Below are 24,071 nucleotides of genomic sequence, written 5' to 3'. Positions count from 1 at the left end.
CCTCCCAGATTGCTTATTAGTTACGAAAGAAAAATATGTAACTATATGGTAGAAAAATTAGACACTTTGGGTGATCAAAATTAACATTATCAGTGAAGGGCAGATGGAGATTGTCTCCAGATATGATGTCCTGAGGAGGACCTAACATCACCTGTGCAGTTCTCCGGCTGAGACTCTGACTTTGATCTAACTTGATATATGAGGAAACCGCAACAAACCCCAAATGAGGACTATTCTATTAAAAATCTGGGGAGGACTGTATTCTTCAAAAATACCCAAATCATGAAAAATAGAAGCTGTGGAAACATTTCCGATTAAAGGAGACTTAAAGGGACATGTATGCAATATTCAACCTTACCCTGGAGGCAACATATGATTAAATGATATTAATGGGTCTAATGATAAAACCAGAATATGAACGGTATTCTATCATTGTTAAATTTCCTGAAGTTGCTAACTGTACTATGATTAATAATAGGATATGCTTATTTTTAGGAAATACAGACTGAAGTATTTAGAGGAAAGGGGCCATGATAACTAATTCTCCAAAGTCTCCAAAGAAGAACTGTATGTCTATAACAGAAAAAAGGCACTCAAGAGATAAGCCAACAGGTCAACCTGAGTATGTAGATGTTCTTTGTAACTGTACTTACTCTTGCAATGTTTCTATGTTTGAAATTGTTTTCAATCAAGTTTGTAAAAACTGTTCAGTACTGTTCCCTATGATACTTAGCCGTCAGGCTGTAGAAACATGTTGGGTGGAAGGGGTGAGACTGCAAGGCCAGACCAAGTTTAGCGAAGATGGAGCACTGTGAGAAAGTGAGCCCCCCCCACAAGCCTGGCCTATGAGAAGGGGGCCCTGGAACAGAGTTTGGAGGACTGTTGAGGCCCTCATCAACCACCAACTATCCTCTGCTTCCATGAGGCCCTGGAGCTGGTCTCCACATCAACAAACAGGCTTGTGGTAGAGAAGTTCCATAAAAAGGGATTTATTGCCAAACTTCAAGAAAGGCGCTTCCTAAGCAGAAGACATGGAATGCCATCCTCCTCCGGGAGGCCAGCCAGGCAGTCCCTGCAAATTCCGGATCCTCCTCCCCTCCCCTGGAAGCTGGTGTTCCCCGTGGGTCCAGGCTGCCAAGGCACAGGCACCCCATAGGAACCAATGGCATCAAGCCACTGAGGTGACCCTGGAGCTGCTTGCTCAGCCTGGTCACTTATCAGAGCAGGAAACTGAGGCTCTAGTCCCAGGAAGGAGGTGATTTGGTGAATGCCTCACCCAGCCCAGGTGGCTGGTGAGGGAAGGCCGTTCCCCAAAGAAGATGCAGGGGGCAACGAGAAGGTGGGCCCCTGGTGACATTCTTGCTCTCATACTGGAGACATATGGAGAGATGGGTGGACCTTGATCTAATTTGATGTATGAGGAAACCTCATACAGGCTAGGTCTGGGAGCCTAGTCTGTTCAAGGAGTGTGGTTCAGGGAGGCCAATGGGGGCTCACGAGTTGTGACACTGCTGCTCGCCCACACCCCTGCAGTCAGGCCGCAGGCTGGACACATGCCCCTCCTGATCCTGCCACTACCCTCAAGAATCAAACAGAAGCAGAGTAAAGAAGGCAGGGACCTGCACCTGCAGGCCTCAGTGGGCATGACTAGTGGCTGGGGGTGGGGCGATGGACAGGAAGGCCAAAGCACACAGCTGTGAGCTTCCCTCTCTTTCAGTAAACAAAAGTGCACTTGCAGAAACCCCTGAGCAGGCCTGTCAGAAGCTGCTCCTACTCCCACAGGCCCCAGGGAGCGGCTGCGGCCCTCAGAGCCTCCACACCTTACAAACCCTGCCCTCAGTCCAGCTGCTGCAGCAGGACAGAGACCGGATGTGCTCTGAAGCCAGAGATGATGTTGCAGGGAAGGGGTAGGGACAGGACGGACCAGGAAAGGGACAGGAGATAAAGCTCCTTCCACAGGGAAGTTCAGGAGGAGCAGGCCATGTGGAGCTAGAGCCACGGGAGGAGGGGAGAGGGGAGAGGGAAGTGATTTCAGGCCCAACAGCTCCCGTCAGCATTTGAAGAAATAACTGGGATACTGGACCCGTCTGGGTTGAGAAGGAACCAAGGAGACCCAGATATAAATCCCATCTGGGAAGCACAGAAGTTGGGGCAGCTTCACTCCTGAATGTTGATTTATAATGAATTACATAGAGGATTTTCTGATGCTGACATCAGGTTCACCTGAACAGGAATGTGCAAGGCTGGACCCAAGCTGGTCCAGAGGCAGGGAAAAGACTATGAGACCCTTCGAGTTCCTCCTCCACCCTGGAGTCCACCAAGCCCGGCTCACCAGATGGGAAGGCCTGCAGAATAGGAAATGGGTCCAGGGAGGGGCCACATAGCTAATGGCTTTCTCACACAGATGCCTCCCACCTGCCTTCAGAGGCCCCAGCTGGGATCCAGGTCACACTCAACTGAAGGCCGAACCTCTGATCTAGACCCGAGGCCACAGCCAGCTCTGGGAAGAGGTGGGTGGGGAGGGTCAGTTATGGCCTGAAGCTGCCTCTGCCATGAGGCTCTGCCTGGGAACATCTGGCCATGGAGGTTGCAGGGGGGCTCAGCTGTGCTCTATTCAGAAGTCAGGAATGTAAACTATTGAGGGCGGGAAGTAGAGATGATGCCGCCCCCGGAAACCCCGAGCACTGTGCCAAGGCCCTCGGGCTGTTCGGAACAACCACACAAACACAGACGTCCCGAGTGTGTGCTCCCAGCCCAAGCCCAGAACCGGAGGCCCAGCCAGACAGCAGCCCTGGGTGCTACCTGGCACCTCTGGCCAGGGCAGGGAGGGAAGGATCCCAGGAGTCTCTACAGGTCCTGGCCGAACCCAGACATGCCTGATGGCCCTTCTACAACCTGAAGAAGCACATTTCTCAGCAGGGCTGGGCTCTGAGGGACTAAGCCAGCCAGCAGGGAACGTCCCTGGCCCGGCAGGCCCTAGGGTGCACTTCTCCTGTAGAGGGTCACCAGCTCCCTCCTCTTCTCCCGGAGCCCAGGTGCTTCCTGGCCCATCTCTTCCAGATCCCTGATCTCCTGCAGGACCTGGGTGGCCTGTCTCAGCTGCTCCACAGCCTGGCTGAGCAACGTCTCGGCGTTCACGGAGGCTGATTCACCACCCAGCACCTTGTTCAACAGTTTCTCTGTCTTTTCTGAGGCCACCTTCACCTCCAGCTGAGCCCGATGCAGCTGCTCCCCAGGCTGCCACCGACGTCGGGGGCCTTCCCCCAGCAGGTCCCCCAGGGAGGAGCAGCGGGGATGGAACTGAGGTTGCGGGTCCCAGGGGGGCAGGGCGGTGGATGTCGTTGCAGCCTTTGGGGGAGTTCCTGGGGGTCCTGCAGCCTGGGATGACTGGAGGGGCTCAGGACTGTCATCCATACCATTCACTGAGACCTCTGCTGGGCCTGGAGCAGACGCCTCAGAGGCCTCAGGACTCTGAGCTGGCCCAGAAGCCTCCACGCCATTCATGGACGCTCTCAGTTTCTCCGATAAGATCTTGGGCGGGGGGGTAGGAGGCTTCCCACCCTCCCTGGGCCCAGCCTCAGAAGTCTCAGCACCCGGCACCTGGGGCAGTTCTGCACTCTCAGAGTCAGGGGCCTCCTCAGGGCTGGGGTTCTCCCAGCTCACCTTCAGCTTGTCAGGCAAGATCCTGTTAGGGGGCTGCTCAGAGTCACTGTCCTCCACCACTGGAGTCTCCAAGTCTTCCTGGCTTTCAGGGTGCGCCTCAGCGCTTGCTGGGGCAGGGGTAGGGAAGCTCTGCCCCACAGAGGTCTCCAATCTGTCACCAGCACTGCTGGTCTCAGGCGCTGGGGAAGGCTTGGCAGGAGGCATGGGCGGCCGGGGTGTCTCCCGGGGCTGGGCTGCATCGACATCGTCACTCGGGGCTAACACTGGCGGCCCCCTGTTCGGAACATCGAGGTCCAGACGCGAAAGCCCATCAGATGCAGCACTGGCTACCTGCAAGGGCAGGACATGACATCAACTTGGATGACTGGCCACTGGGTCAGCTGTGCCCACCTACAAGAGTACTCAAGTCCTCTCATCCAGGCTTCCCATGCACCTGGCCTCCCACGCCGTCCATGCCCTTTGCTCTGGATTCTAAAGCCACCTGATTAGTAGCTAAAGTGATTCTCTGATGAATCCTCTCATCTCTCTCACTTCCATAAAATTCCTGGTTTTGGAATCACAGGCCAGGAAGCCAGAACCAAGGTGTCCTCTCAGGCCTCAGCCTGGCTCTTCCAGCTTGTGTAATAGGCTGCTCTTTTGAAAGGCAACTGTGCTGGCCTGGGTGGCAGGGAACAAGGTTTCTAGCCCTATTTCAGCCCCCTAGTTGGCTGTAGGCCTTGGGAGGGTCCCTTCTCTGCAACCACCCACCCAGCAGGCTGACAGGATCAGATCTCACACACGAGTCTCCTGCATCACCCTGCGCTCACTCGCTGTGGAGACTTCTGTCCGGCCTGTCAGCCCTTTGGGCCAGAGCTCTCCAGCCTTCCCCTGCCCAGCTGCTCAGCAGCCAGTGCCCATTCTCCTCATGTCATCACACGTGGCTCCAGACGTGGGCAGCCCGAGACCACAGCTGACCGCCAGAGGAGAACAGCTGCACCCAGCAGGCAGCTGTCCCCACCTGGCCCCAGGGGCCCACAGGGACACCCAGCAGCCTCAAGGTCACGGGGACAACTCCTCGGAGGGCCTGGAGCGGGACTGGGCAGGATGCCCCTTGCCCGAGGTCCCTCAAGGTCTTCACTCCCTTTCACACGTAAAGGGTGACCAGGCCTATACGTATACTCAGTCACAGGACACGAGTCCCTCCCTAAATTCTTCTCAGAGGGTCCCCCTCCCCAAGGCTGGCCCTCCCCATAGCTCCCAGGCTTCCTCGCTCAGACATGCCTTTCCTCTCTGGCTGCTTCAGTCACTCCCTCTGCAGGATGTTTTCCCTCAGCTGACAGACATGAACAGGCTGTCTCATTTCAAAAGCAAACCATCCAATGACCTAGCCCCGCTTCTGTCTCCCTCCTTCCCCGCCACGGTTTCCTTCGCACCAGCACCCCCAGCTCTGCACGCCATGACAGCCCAAAGCCGACTCCTTCTCTGAGAAAATGTGCTGGAATCATCACCATCTGCCTTTTCCCCAGTCCTGTCCCATGACTTGTGGCTGCCAACCTGGCTGATGACCCATGGTCCAGGGCCCTTCTCTCTGGATGCACCCCGCTCAGGCTTCCTCTTCCTTGGCTCCCTGTGCCCCTCATTCCTCAAAGGTAACATTTGCTGAGGTTCTTTCCTGTCCTCCAAGGTCTGAGGAAGGACTCCTCCCTTCCCCCTCCCACGCCCGGGTCTCCTGGCATGTGGGCACTCTGACAACCCTCCGTGTTCACTCTGCCTCCCTGAGCCCTGAATTCAGTCACAAGCCCAGGTGGCTCTTGCTGCCCAGTGTCTCTCCCACTGGACCCTCCCTTTTCACCCCTCCTGGACCCTGCAGGCCCTACCTCTGCCTCTATTTCCTGGCCCCCTGGCTTTCCCTGCATCAACCCAACCCATACTACCCAGGGCCTCCAACTGACATCTGGTACACACCCTTCCATCCATCCTGCCCCCAAACCCTGCTTTCAAGACCTCCACAATTCCTCCTGTGGGAAGGAACCCCACCTTCCCACAGCATCTCCCAGTCAAAGGGACAGAGCACATCTTAAACTCCCCTGCTGGGGCCTCAAACTCACACCATTCCTTACACCCAGGACCTCCCTCACTCCAAGTCTCCCCACTGAAACCCTTCCTGTGCTTCAAGGGTCAGCTCAGCCTGATGCCAAGAGTGCTTAGGAACAAGGTAGCGCCCCAGCCCGCTGCCACCTAAGCAGCTGCAGTCTGAGGCTCAACTGACCCCCGACCCTTCCAAGCTGGGGGCAAGGCCTTACCTCCTTCAGGTGGACTCTCGTAGGGGGCCGGCGCCGCTGGTCCCTACGTACGCGGTCCCGTGTCACGTGCTCCAGGACACAGCTCTTGTCCACCTTGACCTGAGAACAAGGAAACCGTGTCAGTTCCCACCCAGCCTTGGGGAGGGGAAGAAATGCCCAGGTGGTGATCTGACCCAGAGGTGGGTCTGCACCGCCCCCTTGCTTGACAGGGTCAGGGGCCCCACACCGTCTCTCTGAGGCCTCTCCCTGCATCCAGGTCTCTGCTTTTCTACCCGTCTCTACATGGCCTTTGTCGTCTCTCTGCAACCTAAGGCTCTCCCTCTCCTGCAGCTGCTCTCTGTGCCTCAGTCTTTCTGCCCAAACGCAGGCTATCAGCCCTCACTTCTCAGTCCACTGCAAATATATAAGCAGCTCTGCGGCTGTTTTTATGCCTAGCCAGGGGGAGTGGGGAGGAGACAGCCCATGATCCCCTAGTACCTGGCTTCCAGAAAAGGCCTTCCTTGGCCCCAGTCACTCTCCCAGGACCCCTGAGGATCCTGAAAGAAAAGCTCAAGAAAGACCAGGGACTCTACTCCCCCTGGGTCGGGAAGCCTGGAGAGCACCCTCTCTGAGGGTGAGGAATGTAGGCAAGGAGTATCCAGGAAGCCACAGTGAGAGTCATGTGGGAAATCCAGACTGAATCCCAGTGCAGCTGGTCCCTGTGATGGGGGGTGTTCTAAGATTCTTCTCCCCTGAGGTGAGACTCAGGCCCACCTGAGGGTCTTTGTAGTGGAGCAGCTGGTCCTGCTCCATCAAGGCTGTCGGCTGGCTCCTGTGGCCTCCAACATCCTCTCCCATGAAACGGGGACACTACCAAACTAGTGAAGGGCTGAATATGACACAGTCCTGGGAACCATGGCTGCCAGTAAGGGAACCTGAGTGTTAAGAGGGAACTTGCCTGGGAGAATTCGTCCCCCATCAACCTCAGTCTTCTGCAACCCAAGGGGTCACTCTAGGTGGCCCCCTGGTCCATTTTAGCCCAAATAGCTATGAATCCACAATGTCAAAGATAAACCCTCCCTAGGAGATCTGGCCCCGTGGGACACCCTTCCTGCCCAGAGCCTGATCATGGCCCTGCTGGCATCACCACTAGAGACAGGGGGCTGGATGGCCACTGCAGACAGGTAAGGAGGGCCTGGCCTAGAGCCAGCCAAGCTCAGACTTCACAGCCCAATTGAAGAGTGAGCTGTCAGGCTCTCAGCTCACCCCAGACCTCTCTGCCCTGGGCCCACCTGTTGTTACGGCTGGATCTGGGTTGGAAAGGAAGCATGATTGCAACCAGTTAAATTCTACCCATGTTTTAATTTAAAAATAGGTACTTAAATTTCCTTAAACCTCAGTTTCCTCATCTGCAATATGGGAACACAGACATTTACTTTGAAGTGTGTTGTGAGGATTAAATGAGGTAACAACAGCAGGTGCCTCAGTGTTTGTAGCAGTGACATAATCAAGGGGTTGTCTGGGGTGGGGACAGGGTCCACTCAGATCACACGTGGAGGGAAAAGAGACCCAGAGGACTGCATCGCACCTCATCGAAAGCCTTGTTCTTGCCTCGGTTGATTCCTTCGTTGAGGGCTTTGATCCAGGATTCCTTCTCCTCCCCACTGGGTGCCTGGAACTTGATGTCACTGACCTGCAAAAGGCATGGGTGTGATGAATGGCAGGCGTTTATAAGGGTTCACACTTGGGGTCTTAGGGAAACTTCCCACCACAGCCTGAAGTCTACCTTCCCACAGCTGGTCAGGAGCAAACCAAAGTGACCCCCATATCAGGTCTCACACGGGGACTCCAGAGCAAGGGAGGGTCTCACCCTCTGTGACTCCCCCAGACCGCAGCCTGGCCTCCGAGATTTCCCTGTGAAGTAGGAATGTAGTCCCAGTCTACATCTGCCAGACTGAGTATGACACAGGTGACAGGTGTGAGGCATGGCCATCAGAGAAGGCCTACGAGAGCAAGGGCCACCTACAGCTGCCCAGGGGCCCCACACTTAGTCCTGGCCAAGTGAAAAAGTCCCAGGGGCTCCGTTCTGGCCTTGAGTCATGGACTGAAAGAGAGAAAGGGCCTTAGGGGGCCCATTTCAGCCCCCTCATCATATAGACGAGGCACATCAGAGAGACGAGACTTGGGCAAGGCGGCCTGAAGTAATCCCATGGCTCAGCCTCACAGCCCCCCTTCACCCCACCCCAAGCCACAAGCTCCAAGCTCCTACATTAGAATCAGAGGCAGCTCAGAGAGGCCCCTCCTGGACAGGCTCCAAGGTCAGACAGGAAACAGTGGAAGGAGTGAAGCCACTCAGACCGAGGAGCTGCCTTCCATGGCGGACACAGCAGTAGGGCCCCTGAGCTGGTCAGACCAGCACTCACAGCTGGCTGACCCTGAACTTCAGGGAGCTGTGAAGATCAATGATGTAGCAAAGCGTTAAACGTGGAAGTGGGCACAGACAGGGTGCTCAGTCATAGGAATTGTCACCATTTCTCTCTTGCACGAAACAGTTCTAGTTTCCTTATCTGGAAAAAGGGATGCCACTGCCTACTACAAAGCAATGCTGAGGGAACTGAACACCCTGGTGACTCAGTGGTAAAGAATCCACCTGCCAATGCAGGTAATGCAGGTTCGATCCCTAGGTCAGGAGGATCCCCTGGAGGAGGAAATGGCAACTCACTGGGAAATCCCATGGACAGAGGAGCCTGGTTCACTACAGTCCATGGGGTCACACAAGAGATGGACAAGACTTAGCAACTAAACAACAACAAAGCCAGGGCCTGGCACGTAGTGGGTACTCAGTAAGTAGTTACTGAATAGCTCATCAATGAATGAGCTGGCCCTTGGTTCCCATTTTAGGGCCTCTGCCCACTCTCTGACCTCGAGATGCCCTAGTTCTTTGTCGGGCAGGTCACCAGCTGCCCATCCCCATCCGGGTGTTAGATCGTGCCTTCCCTCCTGCCGTTCTCCTGGTTATATAACACACGGCCCGCCTGGCCCCCTCAGCATCCTTGTTATATAACTTCCTCCTGGCTGCCTCTGAGTTCTCCTCATACAGGGCCCTGGTCCCACCCACCTCCCCACGCCAGGCACAGCCAAATGCTCATTTGCATGACCAGGGTAAATTCGATCCTGGCAGGAGATCGGCAGCTAAGTCAGAAACCCCAGGGCACCTTGGCAACTGCCTCAGCCCAGCCATCAGGGCTGCTCAGGGCTCAGGAAGGGACAGCACTGCATCGAGTTCTGAAAGGGCCCGCTCAACCCTTTGATGGGGTTTGCGAGTACGGTGGCCCCAGGCAGCCCATCAGCCCAGCTACTGCCCCTGCTTGCAGCCCCAGAGTCAGTGGGGTGGGGCCCCTGCCTGGTGCAGGACTTAGCATCCCAGACAGCTTGAGAAGCATACACTTGAACTCAGAAAAAGATGCAGCAAGAGTGGGGCAGAGAATGAGCACTGACTGAGGAGTCAACATCCGAGTTCTAGTCCCACTAACCTGTAATGAGAACTGCAAGGGTCTCTTTACTAATAGGGGCCTCAATGGGACAAAAAATCCAACCACTGCACCCAACCCAAACTGTAACTCTTTCCCATTGGCCAGCCCATCTAAGCAGGCTGGGGGGAGTGTGCTGGCCCAAAGGTTCCCCAGGAGAGGGAATACGAAGTTATACAGGACCCAGCCCCACCCTAAGGAACCCAGTAATCCTGCCTGAATGAGCTAGGCATCAGAATAGGGACAGACAGAAGGGTGATCAGAATAGGGACAGACCGAAGGCCAAGAAGTTGCTCCTCTTGCCCCACCCCCACCCCACATCCTGAAGAGCCAGAGGCTGCACCGACAGTCCCTCCCCAAGCCTTCCCGAGAGCCCCAGGGCACAGGCCCCGCCAGGAGTTCAGAAGCTCACAGAACTGGACACAGAGAAGGCCCACTTGGCTGGGAAAAGGGGGAGGACAAAATGGCAGAGAGGAAAGAAGTGGGAGGGGGAGAGAGGAGGCAGGAAAGAGGAAAGAGCCAAGCTGGCTGAAACCAGCAGGGCAGCAAGGCCCAGCAGAGGCCACCCTGCTTCCTGGCAGCGTCTGCCTGTGACCTCATGGCAGGGGTGTGGGGACAGGGAGGCAGGAGGGAGAGGGGCATGCAAGACACTGGAGTCTTTGTTTATTTGATTAGAGGGAAAAAAAGGCGGCCTCAGGACCAGACAGCCGGGGTCATGTGACCTCCTGGCCAGCCTGTGGCCTCACTGAGGACGGAACACCCAAGGCGATAGGAGAGGAGGGTGAGGGTGTGGGAGATCTGGGGGCAGGGGAGCGGTGCTCCGTGCAGTCCACCATCTGATCTCTGGAGAGCCCCTACTCTCTGTGTGAGCTCCTGGGGTACCAAGGGTCAAGGGCCCTTGAGCTGAAACCAGGGTGGGCTGTGTTCCTGTTACCCAGCGGCCCCCACCAATCACGCCACAGCCCCAACTTGCCAACTCACTGTCCTGTTCCTAGAGTCACCCAGAGCCAACCTGAACTCCTGGCTTGACTGGAGGATGAAAGGGAGGGTGTTGGCCGAAGCAGCTGAGAATGCAGCTGCACAAACAGGCCGCTTACTTGGAAGGTGATGTCCCATCCTGAGTGAGGCCCGAACCACCTAGCCCACCATCAGCTGGTTCTCAGAGAAACGAGGTGGTCCACAGAATGGCACTGCCAGAGGACAGAGAAGACCCCTCTGCCCACATCCACAGGTGCTCACCGAGGGACACACAGACGTAGACAACCCCTGGGCCAGGCGAACACTCTCCTGCACACAGAGGTGTACACACGGGCCTCAGGCACACAGGCCAACCTTCACACATAGTGCACTCTACACATCTCCCAAACACACACACACACACACAAATACAGCACCACTCAGAGGGAAAGTACACCTCCAGAACAGGGGTAGGGGTCTAGGGCCTGAAAGACCAAAATATGGCTGCTCTCCCCATCTTCCTCATGGAACCCTAAGCAGCAGCAGTCAAGTGAAACCTGCCCCTGACCTTGGCACAACCCCATCCCCGGCATCAGAGCTCCATGCTTCCTTGCCCCCACCTGCCACTGAGTGGGACAGAAGGTTATTGAGTCAAGCCATCATGGTCTCCCCTGGGGATATAGAGGACTGGGCTCCTGGCCCTTAAAGCTATGAAAGAATCAGAATGGCCTGGGGCAAGCCCAGACCAGGCCCGCTCCCCAGCCCCCAGCTCCTGTGACTCAGCCCCTCTCTGCGAGGCTCCACATGACGAGCAGAAGCTGGGGCGAGGCACGGCCCAACTGCAGATGGGCGCGAGCTGGCGAGCAGCACTGTGCACACCAGCCCCCAAGCTGATCTCCCTCCTGACATCTGTGAAACTCTGCCACGTGGCAACACCCACCCAGACTCCCTGCCAGAGATGAGGGGTGCAAACAGCGAATTCCGTCCACGTACACAGCCTGTCCCAGGGAACGAACCTCTCAGGCAAGAGACTTCCTCCAGCTTCAGCCAAGAAAGGACAATGCAAAAGGAGGAAGGCTGGAGCTGTGGGTCTGAGCATTGAAGCTAGGATGGAAGGTAGGAGGGGTGGCCCACCCAGGAAGGCCTGGGATGAAGGAAGGGTGTGGTTGCCTGACTGTGGCAGGGTGCCGAGGTTTGGTGGGGTAAAGACCTCATCCCTAGCCTTCCTGCCTCAGCCCCTGGCCTCCTGTGTCCAGGCGGTGGGAGGATGCCAAGGGCCCACCTCCCAAAGACTACTTTCCAACTACAGCCCCCAGGGCCTAGAAGGGGAGACAGGAGTGGAGCTCTCGGCAGAGCCCTAAACGTACCTCCTCTCAACCAGGGGCTGGGGGGCTCCAAGACAAAAATAAGCCAAAGGTCCCACCACAGCAGAACCTGGGTCTAAGCCTCTGCCACATTGAAAAGAGACCCGTCAGGCTTGCATCCAGGAGCCCAGACTGTTTCGAGAACCTTCCAGGCTGACCTTCCCCAGCAGACCCTGGCCTGGAGGGATGTCAGCCAGCAGCGGGCTCATCCCTACCTTGTTCCCTGGGGACCGCAGCAGGATAAAGCGATGCTTCCGCTTAAGGAGGGCACGAAGGTCCTGGCACTTCTCATAGCTGCCCAGCTCCACTGTCTCCACACACTTCTGCTCATCCTGGGGAGGGAGACAGAGGAAACACAGTAAGTGCCAGATGCCCCTAGACCCTCAAACACCCAGGCCCACCCCAGAGCCTGATCCCACTCAGTAAGGGCCTCGCTTGGTCAGAGGGGGCCCTCAGGCTGCCAATCAACCACCAAGAGGTGGCATTCAGACTCGGCAAGTAGACGATGTTTAGTCCACACTGATTGGAGGGATGTCCTCAAAGCTCTCCATCCACATAAGAAATGGGCTCTCAGCACATTTCTACCACATACCTACCACAAGGTATAGCAGGATTGATTCAGATATGCCTAAGGCCAAAGGAGGAAACGGGGGAAGCTGGAAGGGCTTAGGCAAGTGGGCCCGGGAGTCCGTGCAGGCCCAGAAGCCAGGCAGAGATCAGTGCAAGAGGTGGCCTGGAAGGAGGAGCAAGTTGAAAGGAAAAAAGGGCTTTCCAGGTAGAGCCACAGAGAGAAGCTATTTGGGGCTATATGACCTGACTTCACCACAGTGATCTGGAGTTGACTTCCCCACTGGGCATCTTCCTCCTCTGACCCTTCATCTGGGGTGAGAGGCCACTCTCCGTGGCCAGCACAACAGACAGGGCAAGAGTTCCTTCAAGAGCATCCCGAGCCTGCCACCGTGAGGATTCATCACTAGCAGGGCTGGTGGCCAGGACAGTGACCAGTCTCTTCTCGGCCACCTCTGGACACTGCCTGGGCCACCTTCCCTCACGCCAGCCTTGGCTCTTGAGTGTATTCTCCTCCTGGGCTCCACCCCCCAGGTGCCTCTCCAGCAAGCATGGGACATGCTCCTCCCTCAGTGGTGGTCAGCTGCTTCCTCTTCTGGGGAAGACCAGGCTGAAACAGCTTCCTCAGTGTGTCACACTCTTCCCCTGGAGACTCCAGGGAAGTAATTGCATGCCCGGGGAGACTGGCTGGCAAGTGAAGTCAACTCTTGCTGTTGACACCATGCAGACCCAGCAAGAGCATCCAACCAGGGACCACCTCAGGGCTCCTCAGTTTTGGGTGGAATATCTGGGAGGGAGGCAGTTGACTCGATTCTTTGCAGAGGAAATACCCCAATTTCCCTCCATGATAATTCTCACCTACTAAGAAACCCTGACACTTAGCAAGCTCTTTTGCTTCCCTGATTTTCCTCAAGCACCCTGAAATCCTAGAATCCCAGGATTTGCCTCATTTTAAGGAGAAAAAGACCCACTCCAGTGTTCTTGCCTGGAGAATCCCAGGGACGGGGAGCCTGGTGGGCTGCCATCTATGTGGTCGCACAGAGTCGGACACGACTGAAGCGACTTAGCAGCAGCAGCAGCATAGAAAAAAAGAATGAGACCTGGAGGCAAAGGGAACTGCCCTAGGCCACAGATCCAAATATGGGCTTCCTCAGTGGCTCAGCAGTAAAGAATCCACCTGCAGTGCAGGAGACACAGGAAATGCGGGTTTGACCTTGGGTCAGGAAAATCCTCTAGAAGAGGACATGGCAACCCACTCCAGTATTCTTGCCAGGAAAATCCCATGGACTGAGGAGCCTGGCAGGTGACAATCCATAGGATCACAAAAGAGTCAGACATGACTGAGCAACTGAGCACACATAGACCCAAACATAGGAGCAGCGCCAAATGGAAACACACATCCTCTGACTCCCAGGCCAGAGCCCTTGTAGCACACCACACTCCTTCTAGCCAGAGCCAGAGACTGGACAGTGGCCCTAGCAGCAGGCTGCTCTGCACCAGTGGTCCTCCAGGTGTGGTACCTGGGCCAGCAGCAGTCGCATCACCTGGGGACTTGTCAGAAACACTCATCTTCAAGCCCCCACCCTATTGAATCATAATCTTGGGGGAATGGGTCAGCAATCTGAGTTTTAACAAGCCCTCCAAGTGATTCTGATGTTTGCAAAAGCTTGCAAACCTCTACCCTACACCAGAGATTCTCAACCTTGGTGGCACCTGGGAGCTTTAAAAATCTCCATGCCGAGGCAACATCCCAGACCAATTACATTAGGATCCCTGGAGGACAGAGCCCAGACGTTAGTATTTTCCAAAGCAGATGACTGTACAGCTAAGGTTTGTAACCACTGACCTACTCTCTCTTCAGCCCCTCAGGGAAAGGGCAATAGGTAGCCAGGGTGACCTGTCTCTCCCATCTAGATTCAAACAAGTATCTTTTCCCATCCTGCCTCCATGCACCTCTTTCCAATCCTTAGTCTTCAATCCGTTGCAGGTGTCTGCACTCGACACAAGGCTGGTAAAATCCACCTGCTCCAGGAAGCCGCCCTGCCCTCCCACACAAGCCTGAGCCTCAGTGCTCTCTCTCCTCTGACATTCCCCATCTGCAGGCATCTTACTAGGTGCCAGGGACACGCTGTCATGGGGAAGGAGCCACCTTCCTGGAGCCACCTCTCTCCACCTCTGTTGCCTATGTCTCCTTTCTGTTCCCCTGCCAGTGCCCTATAAGGAACGGCGCTCCAGAGGAAAAGTTTGCTAAACTGAATGCCTGACTCAGAGCAAGACTCCAGGTTTCTTCCCTCCGATCCCAGAAAGAGATCCTCACCTACCCTATGTACACAGGCCTCCCCCCACTGGAAAGATATCTGGCCCAAACACACCCTCCTCTGTCTGGAAACAAAAGGTCAGTCCATCTCCACCACCCAGTTCCCTATGGCTGCCTGACCTGGGTCTCCTTTCAACCTGAATCGCTGAATCATCTGGCCCTTCTGCAGCTCAGAAAAATCGGATAACCCAGCAGGCACTGGGCGGGGGCAGCACTTTTGGAATGTCAGCCTCACTGACAGCAAAGAAACAGCCAAGAGTCATTCGCACTCGCCTAGTTCCTTACATCAGAAAGGGGAATTGAACATTTCTCAATTCCCTCTCCTGTGCCAAGCTCCCCCACCCCCGAGTGCTAAGTTCTTGAAAACGCCTTGAGGTTTTTAATAGTGATTTTCTTTTTTTTAAAGCGTGATTTAGACTTTTCGTGTTTAGGGGATGTGAAATCCTTCCTGCTTCCCAGACGTGCCCAGACGTAGAGAGGTGGTCCAGGACAAGGCTGGCAGCACCTGACGAGCTGACAGCTGGGGGCCTGTCACTCAATTCTTATGGTAGCTGGAACTGGAGGAGGTTGTGACAGCCCCCTTTACTTATAAAAATAGCCCCCTACAGCCACCACAGCATATCCTAATTTGGTGGCAGTGCAGAACATCTGGGGACTGTCTGCGCGATTTACCCCCTTAGACTTCTCTGGCTGTTTCTCTGACACCCCAACTCCACGAGCCTGGGGACTCAGTCAGGAAAGGTGAGGTGCATCTCAAAGGCAGCTCCTTTAAATGCCTAGATCTCTCTTGGCCTGGGACAAGGAAGAATTGACCAGGTCAGCCTGAGGCACACCAACAGGGGCTGATGGGGAACAGGCAGGATCCCCCTTCCCCTGCCCCCAGCCTAGTTCTTCCCCGCGTACCCATTGGTCAGAGGCACACAGCGACAGCCCTCTTACAGCCTCAACCCCAAAACACAAAGAGCATTCCCAAGTAAAGACCCCCTTTTTGCCCCAGGTCTTCACCCAGAACTTTATCAACACTTACTCGACACACAACTTCCACATGCTGGGCTGTCTAAATTCCAAGCCTTCCAAAATGAAAAGGGGCACGAGTCTGAAGTGGAAAGATGCGGGGACTGTGAGAGGCACAAGGACAGCAAAAGAGGCAACCGGGAGGGTGATGTTACAGGAGAAAGAACAGCTGAGAAGTACAGTCCGGCAGTAGGAACAGCTGGTGCACCAGTGACTGGGTCACTGAGGAAGACTGTTTAGCCAGCATCTTTTGCTGGGGCAGGCAGACAAGAATATCCAACATGTCTGAGAGCAGCGGTCCCCAGACTTTTGGTCACCAGGGAACTATTTTGTGGAAGATAATTTTTCCAAGGAGCAGGGGTGGGAGGATGGTTTTGCGGTGATTCAAGCACATTTCATTTATTGTGCACTTTATTTCTAATCTAATGCTGCCGCTGATCCGATAGAGGTGTTGGTCCTTGACCTGTAGGTTGGGGACCCCTGTCTTAGAGGATTTCCATAAAAAACAAGTTGTAGAGTTTACTTGCTGGCATAGCTGGATGGAGAGCTCCCTGACTTTGGGTCTAGATCTGACCTTCTTTCCCTGAGACACTGAACAGGATCTGGCCACCCTGGGCCTCAGGATCCTCCTCTGTAGAATGTGACATGATGGCTGCTCTTCAGGGACTGCGTGACATCATCCAAGAAGTTGCTGTTAAGTTGCTCAGTCGTGTCTGACTCTTTGCAACCCCATGGACTGTAGCCTACCACGCTTCTCCGTCCATGGAATTTTCCAGGCAAGAGTACTGGAGTGGGTTGCCATTTCCTTCTCCAGGGGATCTTCCCGACCCAGGGATCAAACCCAGGTCTTCCGCACTGCAGGTAAACACTTTACCATCTGAGCTACCAGGGAAGCCCATTGTCCAAGAGGGGTAGGCAAGATCGCTAAACAAGCATGAGAAGTAAATCTTATTTCTACTCTCATTACTGAGTGGAGCAAGCTTCAGTTGTCTGGAAACTTCATGTAAGTGGAACCTAGCCCCGGGACAGCGAGCTGCAGAGCAGGTGGCCAGCTGAGGAGATGCACACATCCCTACCCACATACACCTCAAAGAGCCCTCACCTGGGAGCCCTACACTCACACCTAGAGGTACCGCCCTTGTACTGCACAGGCCCAGAGAAAACCAGGCACTTGCTCAAGGTTGCACAGCAGGTCCAAAGTGAAACAGGCCTTCCAGTCCCGGGTCCAGGATCCCTTTCTGGCCTGGGCTGCCCTCACTTGGCTCCCCAACGCAGAATCACTCAGACTCAGGAGCAGGCCGGTCCTCACCTCATTCTCGTAGACCAGCAGCTGGGCCTGGCAGAGGAGCAGGTAGCGGTCCTTCCAGAGCCCTAGGAAGCCCCCGCTGCTCTTCTTGATCCAGCCAGCCTTGTCCGCTGTCTGCGCGCTCCGAGGCTTCTGGCCCCCCTCCTTCACACCCTGTAACAGAGCATTCGGACACACCATGAGGGCTGCTGCCCAGAGGCCACACAGAGATGTATCCCTCTGCTGGATATCACCCCACATGAATTTCCCCCCCAGTCCCTGAGGCAGTTACTCTCAATCCAGTATCAGAAATGGCAATAATAACAGCAGCCACAATAATCGCAGGCACCTTATGTTGAGTCACTGTAATGTTTTACACAAACTGCTTCATTTAACCCATGCAACTTGCTCAAGGATGCTCCTAGGTGTAGCATCCTCATCCACATGTCACTGCAGACTGAAGCTCTGACAGCGGAGATGACTTACCAGAGCCACACCACTGGGAGGACAAAATCAGAATTCACACTGGGCCTCTGACCTCGCATTCCCCTCCACTATTCTGCTCCCCGGGTATTCATTCAGCCACGTCAACACACGTGGTACTGAGCACCCACAATGTCATGGGTGCTGGAGTAGGCAGGGAAGAATAAAAATAACACATCTCTTCCCTCTCAGAGCTGGCAATGCAGGGAAGGAGGAGCTGAACAAATAAACACCAGAGATAAACACACAAACAAGTGTGAAATGCTATGAAGCGATCAGTGACAGTGAAGTGAAGAGGAGGGAGTGAGACAGGATAGTGGGGACCTGGTTCAGGTCAGGGTGGCACAGGACAGCCTCTCAGAGAAAAGGATGTCCAAGCAGGATCAGAAGGATGGGAGAAGGCAGGCAGCCAGAGTGGTAATCTTCCTCCTCACACCTGCCTTTCCAGAGAGCCCTCTTGGCAGCCCCTGCATCCGGCCCCAAAGCAGGAGGTTCCACTGCCCTCATCCGTGCCCCAGGTCAGGACTTTAGCGCAGCCACCCCACCTGATGAGGGCTGCCTTCAACCATAGGCAGGTACAGCAGGTAAACTCAAACCCTTCTCAAGGACACAGCAGCCACCCTGGAGCCTTCAGGCCAGTCACTGACATCTCGTGTCTCTTGGTTGCCCACCTGGGTAGCTGGGTGCCCGGTATATGCCTACAAGGTGGGGCCAAATTTACATTTAGTACCCAGCACCCAGTACTGTTTCTTTACACATAATGGGTGCTTGAGAAAGACCTATGAAATGAAAATAAAAATACACCCAATTTGCTAACCACTTTGCTTCAATGACTGGTACCCACAGTGATGAGTGTGAAGGGGAGCGTGGAGGAGAAGGAGCTAAGAGCATGTCAGAATCTACAGGATGCTAGAAGGAAATCAGCACTGACTAATTTTGACTACTTTATAATTTACATAAAGCTTAAAAAAGGGGGCTCCAGTTAAAAGGAGCACATCTCTCCCCAGAGATATCCTGTGGCCACTGATGCTTTTAGAAGGACAAGTCCAGAGAGAAGAGTGGTGAGCTGTCAGGAGTTGGGGCAGGGCATGGCCTCCCTGAGCTCCATCACAGCAGGGAACCCCCAGTCTGGTCCTTACTGTGGCCCCCTCCCACACTGCGCTGCACACTCCACTGGTCAGGAGTCTGAGCTTTGAAGCCCAAGCCATGCAGACCAGAGGCAAGTCACACGATCTCTCTGAGCCTCAGTTTCTTCATTGGTGACAGGTGATATTTACAGAAGTTGCAAGGACTATAATTCCGTGAGGCTGGGGATTTTTGTTTTGTTTACTGTTGTATCCCCAATGGCTAGACAGTATCTGGCACACAGTAAGTGCTCAATAAATGTTTGTTGCTAAATAAAAAGATACAACATATAAAGCAATGCCTGCTGCTCCTGCTGCTGCTAAGTCGCTTCAGTCGTGTCCGACTCTGTGCGACCCCAGAGACGGCAGCCCACCAGGCTCCCCCGTCCCTGGGATTCTCCAGGTAAGAACACTGGAGTGGGCTGCCATTTTCTTCTACAAAGCAATGCCTAGGACCCCCTAAACTTAGTCAATGGCAGCCGTCATTGTTACTGTTGTCACTGCCTTTCCCTCTGCTTCTCGGGGACCCTGTCCCTGGTTCAGAATTCAAGACAAGACCTATCTGGGCTCAGCTGCTGGGCCTCAATGCCCCCAGGAGCTCCAGGAATATGAGGTGCCCCCTAGAGATCTCTCCCTAACTTATAGATGGCAAGAGAAATGGAGAAGTGGAATGGTCCCAAATGATGTTCCCGGATGGAGAATCAGGAAGTGAGAGGCTTGCTGTCAGGCTAGTTATGAGCCACCCTGATCAGGAGAAAGGACTTTGGGGCCCTTTGACAAGAAGTGGGGCTCTAGCATCCTACTATGCACCCAAAGCCCCACCCTCATCACTTGTGTTCAGCCCTATGGGCTTTGTGACCCATTGAGGCCTTCTCCACTCAGGGACCCCTGCAAGCTGGCCTAGGCCCAGGGCTGGAGGGGAAGAAGTGGGTCAAGGGAAATCCCACCCCCACATTTGACATGTCACACCCCTCCATTAGCAACTACAGCAGCTGGCCAGCCCCCCGCCCCCACCCCGCCTGCAGACTTAGGCTTCTCTTACACGAGACTGCAGAGCAGCGGCCCAGATCTCCCACCTCTGAGCTCCAAGCTCGCCTCCTGTTTCCAGGGGCCCACCCACGACCCCATGGGATCTCACAGCCCCTCTACTTGTGACCTCTCCTGCCTGCCTCACCCACAGCCTGAGATGTGAAAACTTCCTGCCAGCTGGAAGCTCCTGAGGGGCAAGGCTGGAAGCTTGTGTCCTGATGCATCTTCTCTGCAGGTAGCAGAGCAGCACCCAGTGACTGCCATGATTGTATGAGCCAGAAGCAAGTCCAGAGCCTTCGGGGATGTGGATATCAGCATGGGGCTGAGACAAGGCACTTGGGGATGGGGGTGACAACTGAGGGACTGGAGGTGGCACAAACCCAAGCCCATGGGAGGGTCTCCTAGCCCGGAATCAGTCACAGCAGATACCAGCAGACAGGCCTGGCTGGAGGTCAGAATCCTGCCACCCTGCATCCAGTCCCTCTCCCTGCCCCTCAGACACTCTCCCACCAGGAGGCTGGCTATTTATGCCCAAGTAAGTTTTAGTAAGCCGCCCCTCCCTTTGGTAGGGCTCAGAGGGGAGGTTTTGTCCTGCTCACCCCGGTTTCTTGGCCTTCTCTCCTCTCATTGACCAGCTGACCACTCTTCTTCCTGTTTTGCCCTCTCTTCTCCCACCCATCCTCACTCAAGCCCCTCCCCATGCCCACCGTGAGCAGCTTCTGAGGCATCCCTGGGCACCAGCCTGGCTCTGCTTTGCCTGAAAGGGGAGGGTCTCTGGGTCATTTGTTTAAAAAAAAAAAAAAAAGAAAGGAAAAGGAAAAGATACCAGGTAGCCCAGCCCTGTGCACAGAAAGGAGCCATGCCAGGGAGAGACAGACCAGCAGAAAAGAACTTGCTGGCACCTCACATCACAGAAAGCTTAGGATAATGACCTTTGCTCTTGGACTGGACTAAACCCCATGATGCTCTGACCAAACTGTGCTAAGAACCGACCATGTCAGAGCCCTGTGATGGGGCAATCAGAGAGAGGAAGCACAGGCTCTGCGTGGGGAACTTCCAGTCCAATGGGTGCAACACAGACCCCCGCACAAGGGAAATCCCCAGTCTGGGGGCTGGGTGGGCATCCTCTGTTTGAGAGGATCCCAGTCCGTTGGGAGGGCTCAAGCACCTACTCAGATGGGTACCCAGTCTTGGATCTCTGGTAGGGTAAGGGCTTGGGGTTAGTTTGGGAAGCCCTTGCAGAAGGAAGGGTTTTGGTAGGATTGTGAGGAAGGAGACACATATCTTGGCCCAGAGAAGGACATCAAAGACCCTACATTCTCAACCCCTTCACTACAGGATGAGAAACTGCAGGCCAGAAAGAGTTGAAGATTAGCTTAAGGTCCTAAAACCCATACTGGAACAGGCCACTGCCCTGCCACTCTCTAGACGGGTAAAGGCAAAGGAGCAGCCTGGTGCCACTGGAGGCCAAGCCAGGGAAAGGCATGACTGAGAGGAGGGGGGCAGAACCCCAGGGCGGAGACAGGAAAGCCTGAGTCCAGTTGCAACAATAACCTCACACTGATCACTGCAGCTTTCAAAGCTTTTGCACATAAACCATCACATTTCTGGACTGCCCACCTCCTTCATTTTACAGATGGGGAAACTATGGCCCTGAGAACACAGATGGACAGATGCCCAGTGCCCAGACCCACACTTCTGCACCAAACCTCAACCTGATGAAACTACCATCCTATTATATGGAGGAGGTCACTGAGGGGCCTTGGCAGCAGTTCAAAGCTAGGGGGAGAACTAAAGGAGCCATTTGCGAGTGAGGTGAGGAGGCCAGCCTGGGGTCATGGGGCAGAGAAGGTGACTACAATCTAAGCAGAGTTTAAGAGAAAGGAGATGGGTACTGAGGCCTGGAGAAACAAGAGGAAGTGGTGGGGAGAAGAAATGAAAGGAAAAGAGGGATGCCAAAGGAGGGGTAGAGAACAGGGAGCCCCTGGTCATGCAGGGAGGTGGTGGGCAAAGCTTTAGATACCCTAGGTATGCAGGGAGCTTTGGGCATCTGGGAGTCAGTAAATGGCAATGTTAGAGACTCAAGACCAGAGGAGTAGAGGGCTGGGCTGACCACCAGACAAGCCATTGGACGAGGAGGCCCCAGGAGAACTTCCCTTAATTGAGGGGGGTGCGGTGGCCAGAGCAGCTCGGAGATCGAGTAGTCCTGTCCCACATCCTCTGGGAGAAGAGAGGAAGAAGCCCAGCCCTCACAGTAAGGGTAAGGGAGCCCCACCCCTGTCAGCAAGAAACCACAGCAAATCATAGTGGCCTGATTGTGCCCCGTATTTCCACCCACTCTGAGAGAAGGGGCTACAATCAAGACCCAAGGAGGAGACCAGGCCCAATATTTTATAGAAGAGGAAATGCAGGCTTAGAGGGGAAGTGACTTATCTACCATCCCACAGAAGTGCAGGGCCTGGCCTGAGGGAACTCGGACAGATACCCCAGCTGCTCCTGGACAGTGGTCCCAGGAAGCAGGGAGATGAGCACGGATGGGGACACAGGCGGTCTGGTCCTCAGCTGGCCAGGGTTGCCCCAAGAGTGAAGGTTTCATCTTTCCTCCCCACCTATCCAGGCAAAGACATAGCCCCTCCCCTGGGTTTGGGAGGGGCAGAAGCTGAGGCCCCCTTGGGGGACCAGAAGCAAAATCCTCTAGTCTCAGCAAGCCCCTCCCTAGTTTATTCATTCTACAGTCACACATTAAGTGCTGGCAGTGTGCCTGGAAGAGGGGGCTACTGAGAGAACTGAGTCTGCAAGTAAAGGGCGGGGGTCACAGAGTGCTTGACCACACTCCAGACCACGAAGGTCCTGAGGGGAATGAGGGAGGCTCAAGGACCACTGCTGGTCCAGCTGCCCAGCTCCTCCAGGGAATCAGCCCTCCAGGGATGTGAGGATGGCAGGGGCAGGGATCAGCCCTGATCAGGGCCTGACAACTAATCAGGGAAGAAGCTGGACCCACCAGGGATAAAGGACCTACAGGGATTTAGAGGAGAAAATGCAACTTCTCCAGTCCTCCAGCCACCAGATAGGGTCACAGCCTCAAGATTCCTTGAGACAAGGATTCCAGAACCCACAGACCCACAACACACACACACACACACACACACACGCACGCACACACACACACACACACACTGCCCTTTTAGGATCCGACGTGCCAGCACAGGGAGTCAGTGATAACAAGGGTTCGAGCCCAGCGACTCAGGCTACTTTTAGCAAGTCATCAAACTCACCGGAGTCTCAGTCTCCCCATCTGTCCAATGGGAACAACCAGCACCACCACGACCACAGTTGGTGGGAGAAGACAGAAAAAATGAAGGAGAATGGGTCTGCGATCCCTTACCCCCGCTCCTGCCTCATCTCATCGGGCCTAGGCTCTGCCTGGGGGATTGGCGTGGACAGGGTGGGTGGGGGTGTCCGGAGACCTGCCGCAAGAGAAGGGCTGGCTGGAACAAGGGCCTGAGCCAGGGACCCCAACCGCCGCAAGAGTCTCAAAGACCCCAGCCCAGGCGCCCCGACTGGCCCGGCCCTCACCTCCTCTTCCATGACGAGTCCGCTGAGGTCCGGCTGCTCAACCGCTCGGCCGCTCACTCCCGGCGCCGCGCGGTCTCCGATACCTCCATCAACCGCCGGCCGGGCGGCGGCTCTGCGCGTTCTGTCCCGCTGGCGGCCGGGGGCCCAAGAAACTTCGGGGGGGCGGGGCCGAGGGCGGGGAGAGGCTTCCGGGGGCCGGGGGCGGGGTCCGGGGAGGGGACTAGAGGGGCCTGAAGGCCCCGGTCTGGGCGGGAAACTGGGACCGGGGCCGGGCCGAGGGAGGAGCCTGGGCGGGGCCCGGCGGGGGCTTGGGACTTGGATGGAGGAACCCGAGCTGGAGGAAGACAGAGGGGACCGGGCGGAGAGGGGTTCCCCTGACCCGCGGAAGGACAGGGACTGGAAAGGAATAAGGGGTGCGGGGGACCGGCAGGGGGAGGGAAGAGAGGAGGGGGCTTCCGGCCAGAGGCGGAGGCGAGGGGAACAGGCGGGGTCCGAGGGCGGGGCCGGGGTGGGGCAGGACCGAGCGAGCCCCCGAGGTGCCGACTGCTTCTGCCTTTGAGATCTCCCGACCGAGTGGGCTGCGGTTGCCAGACTGGGCTAACCGGCTGCGACGGCCCAGAAATGGAGGCAATCAAGAGATTCCTTCTTTCCTCCCTGACCCTGGGGTAGTGGCAACGACCTGGTCCTCCTCCCCGGAATCTCCTGGCAGGGCGGCGCCTGGAGCTCGGATCCCAGGAGAGTCGTATAACGGGAAGACCTGGGGCTGGGAGTCTGGACTCCCGCGTCCCTTTGCGGGTGGAGGTCTGCCTCTGGCTCTCAGGGCCAGAGGTCCTGAGAGGGCCACAGGTCCCCAAATCAGTGTTCTCCTGCCCTCGCTGGGCATTGCTCAGAACTGTCCACC

At 55.6% G+C, this 24,071-nt stretch overlaps 1 protein-coding gene across 1 annotated transcript; it reads right to left on the bottom strand.

Annotated features, from left to right (window-relative positions):
- Nucleotides 1-965: 965 nt before the first annotated feature.
- PLEKHO2 (pleckstrin homology domain containing O2) lies at nt 966-23,289 on the bottom strand. The gene is made up of 6 exons (XM_040226721.1): nt 23,171-23,289; nt 16,983-17,132; nt 11,991-12,107; nt 7,513-7,617; nt 5,946-6,044; nt 966-3,993 (listed from the first exon to the last, which is right to left on the bottom strand). Exons 1-6 carry the CDS (start codon nt 23,180-23,182, stop codon nt 2,977-2,979), a joined length of 1,500 nt encoding a protein of 499 aa, XP_040082655.1. The 5' UTR covers nt 23,183-23,289; the 3' UTR covers nt 966-2,976.
- Nucleotides 23,290-24,071: the final 782 nt, after the last annotated feature.

Source organism: Oryx dammah, unplaced genomic scaffold (genome assembly GCF_014754425.2).
Source record: "Oryx dammah isolate SB20612 unplaced genomic scaffold, SCBI_Odam_1.1 HiC_scaffold_26, whole genome shotgun sequence".
NCBI classification, from domain to species: Eukaryota; Metazoa; Chordata; class Mammalia; order Artiodactyla; family Bovidae; genus Oryx; species Oryx dammah.
This window is presented reverse-complemented; position numbering and strand designations above follow the sequence as displayed.

Excerpts from the sequence above, each read along its gene's own strand:
- PLEKHO2 (XM_040226721.1), bottom strand. Across the intron at positions 6,045-7,512 it reads AGAACAAGGCTTTCGATGAG|GTCAAGGTGGACAAGAGCTG; the intron begins GTGCGATGCAGT and ends CCTTGTTCTCAG. Across the intron at positions 3,994-5,945 it reads CGAGAGTCCACCTGAAGGAG|GTAGCCAGTGCTGCATCTGA; the intron begins GTAAGGCCTTGC and ends CTGCCCTTGCAG.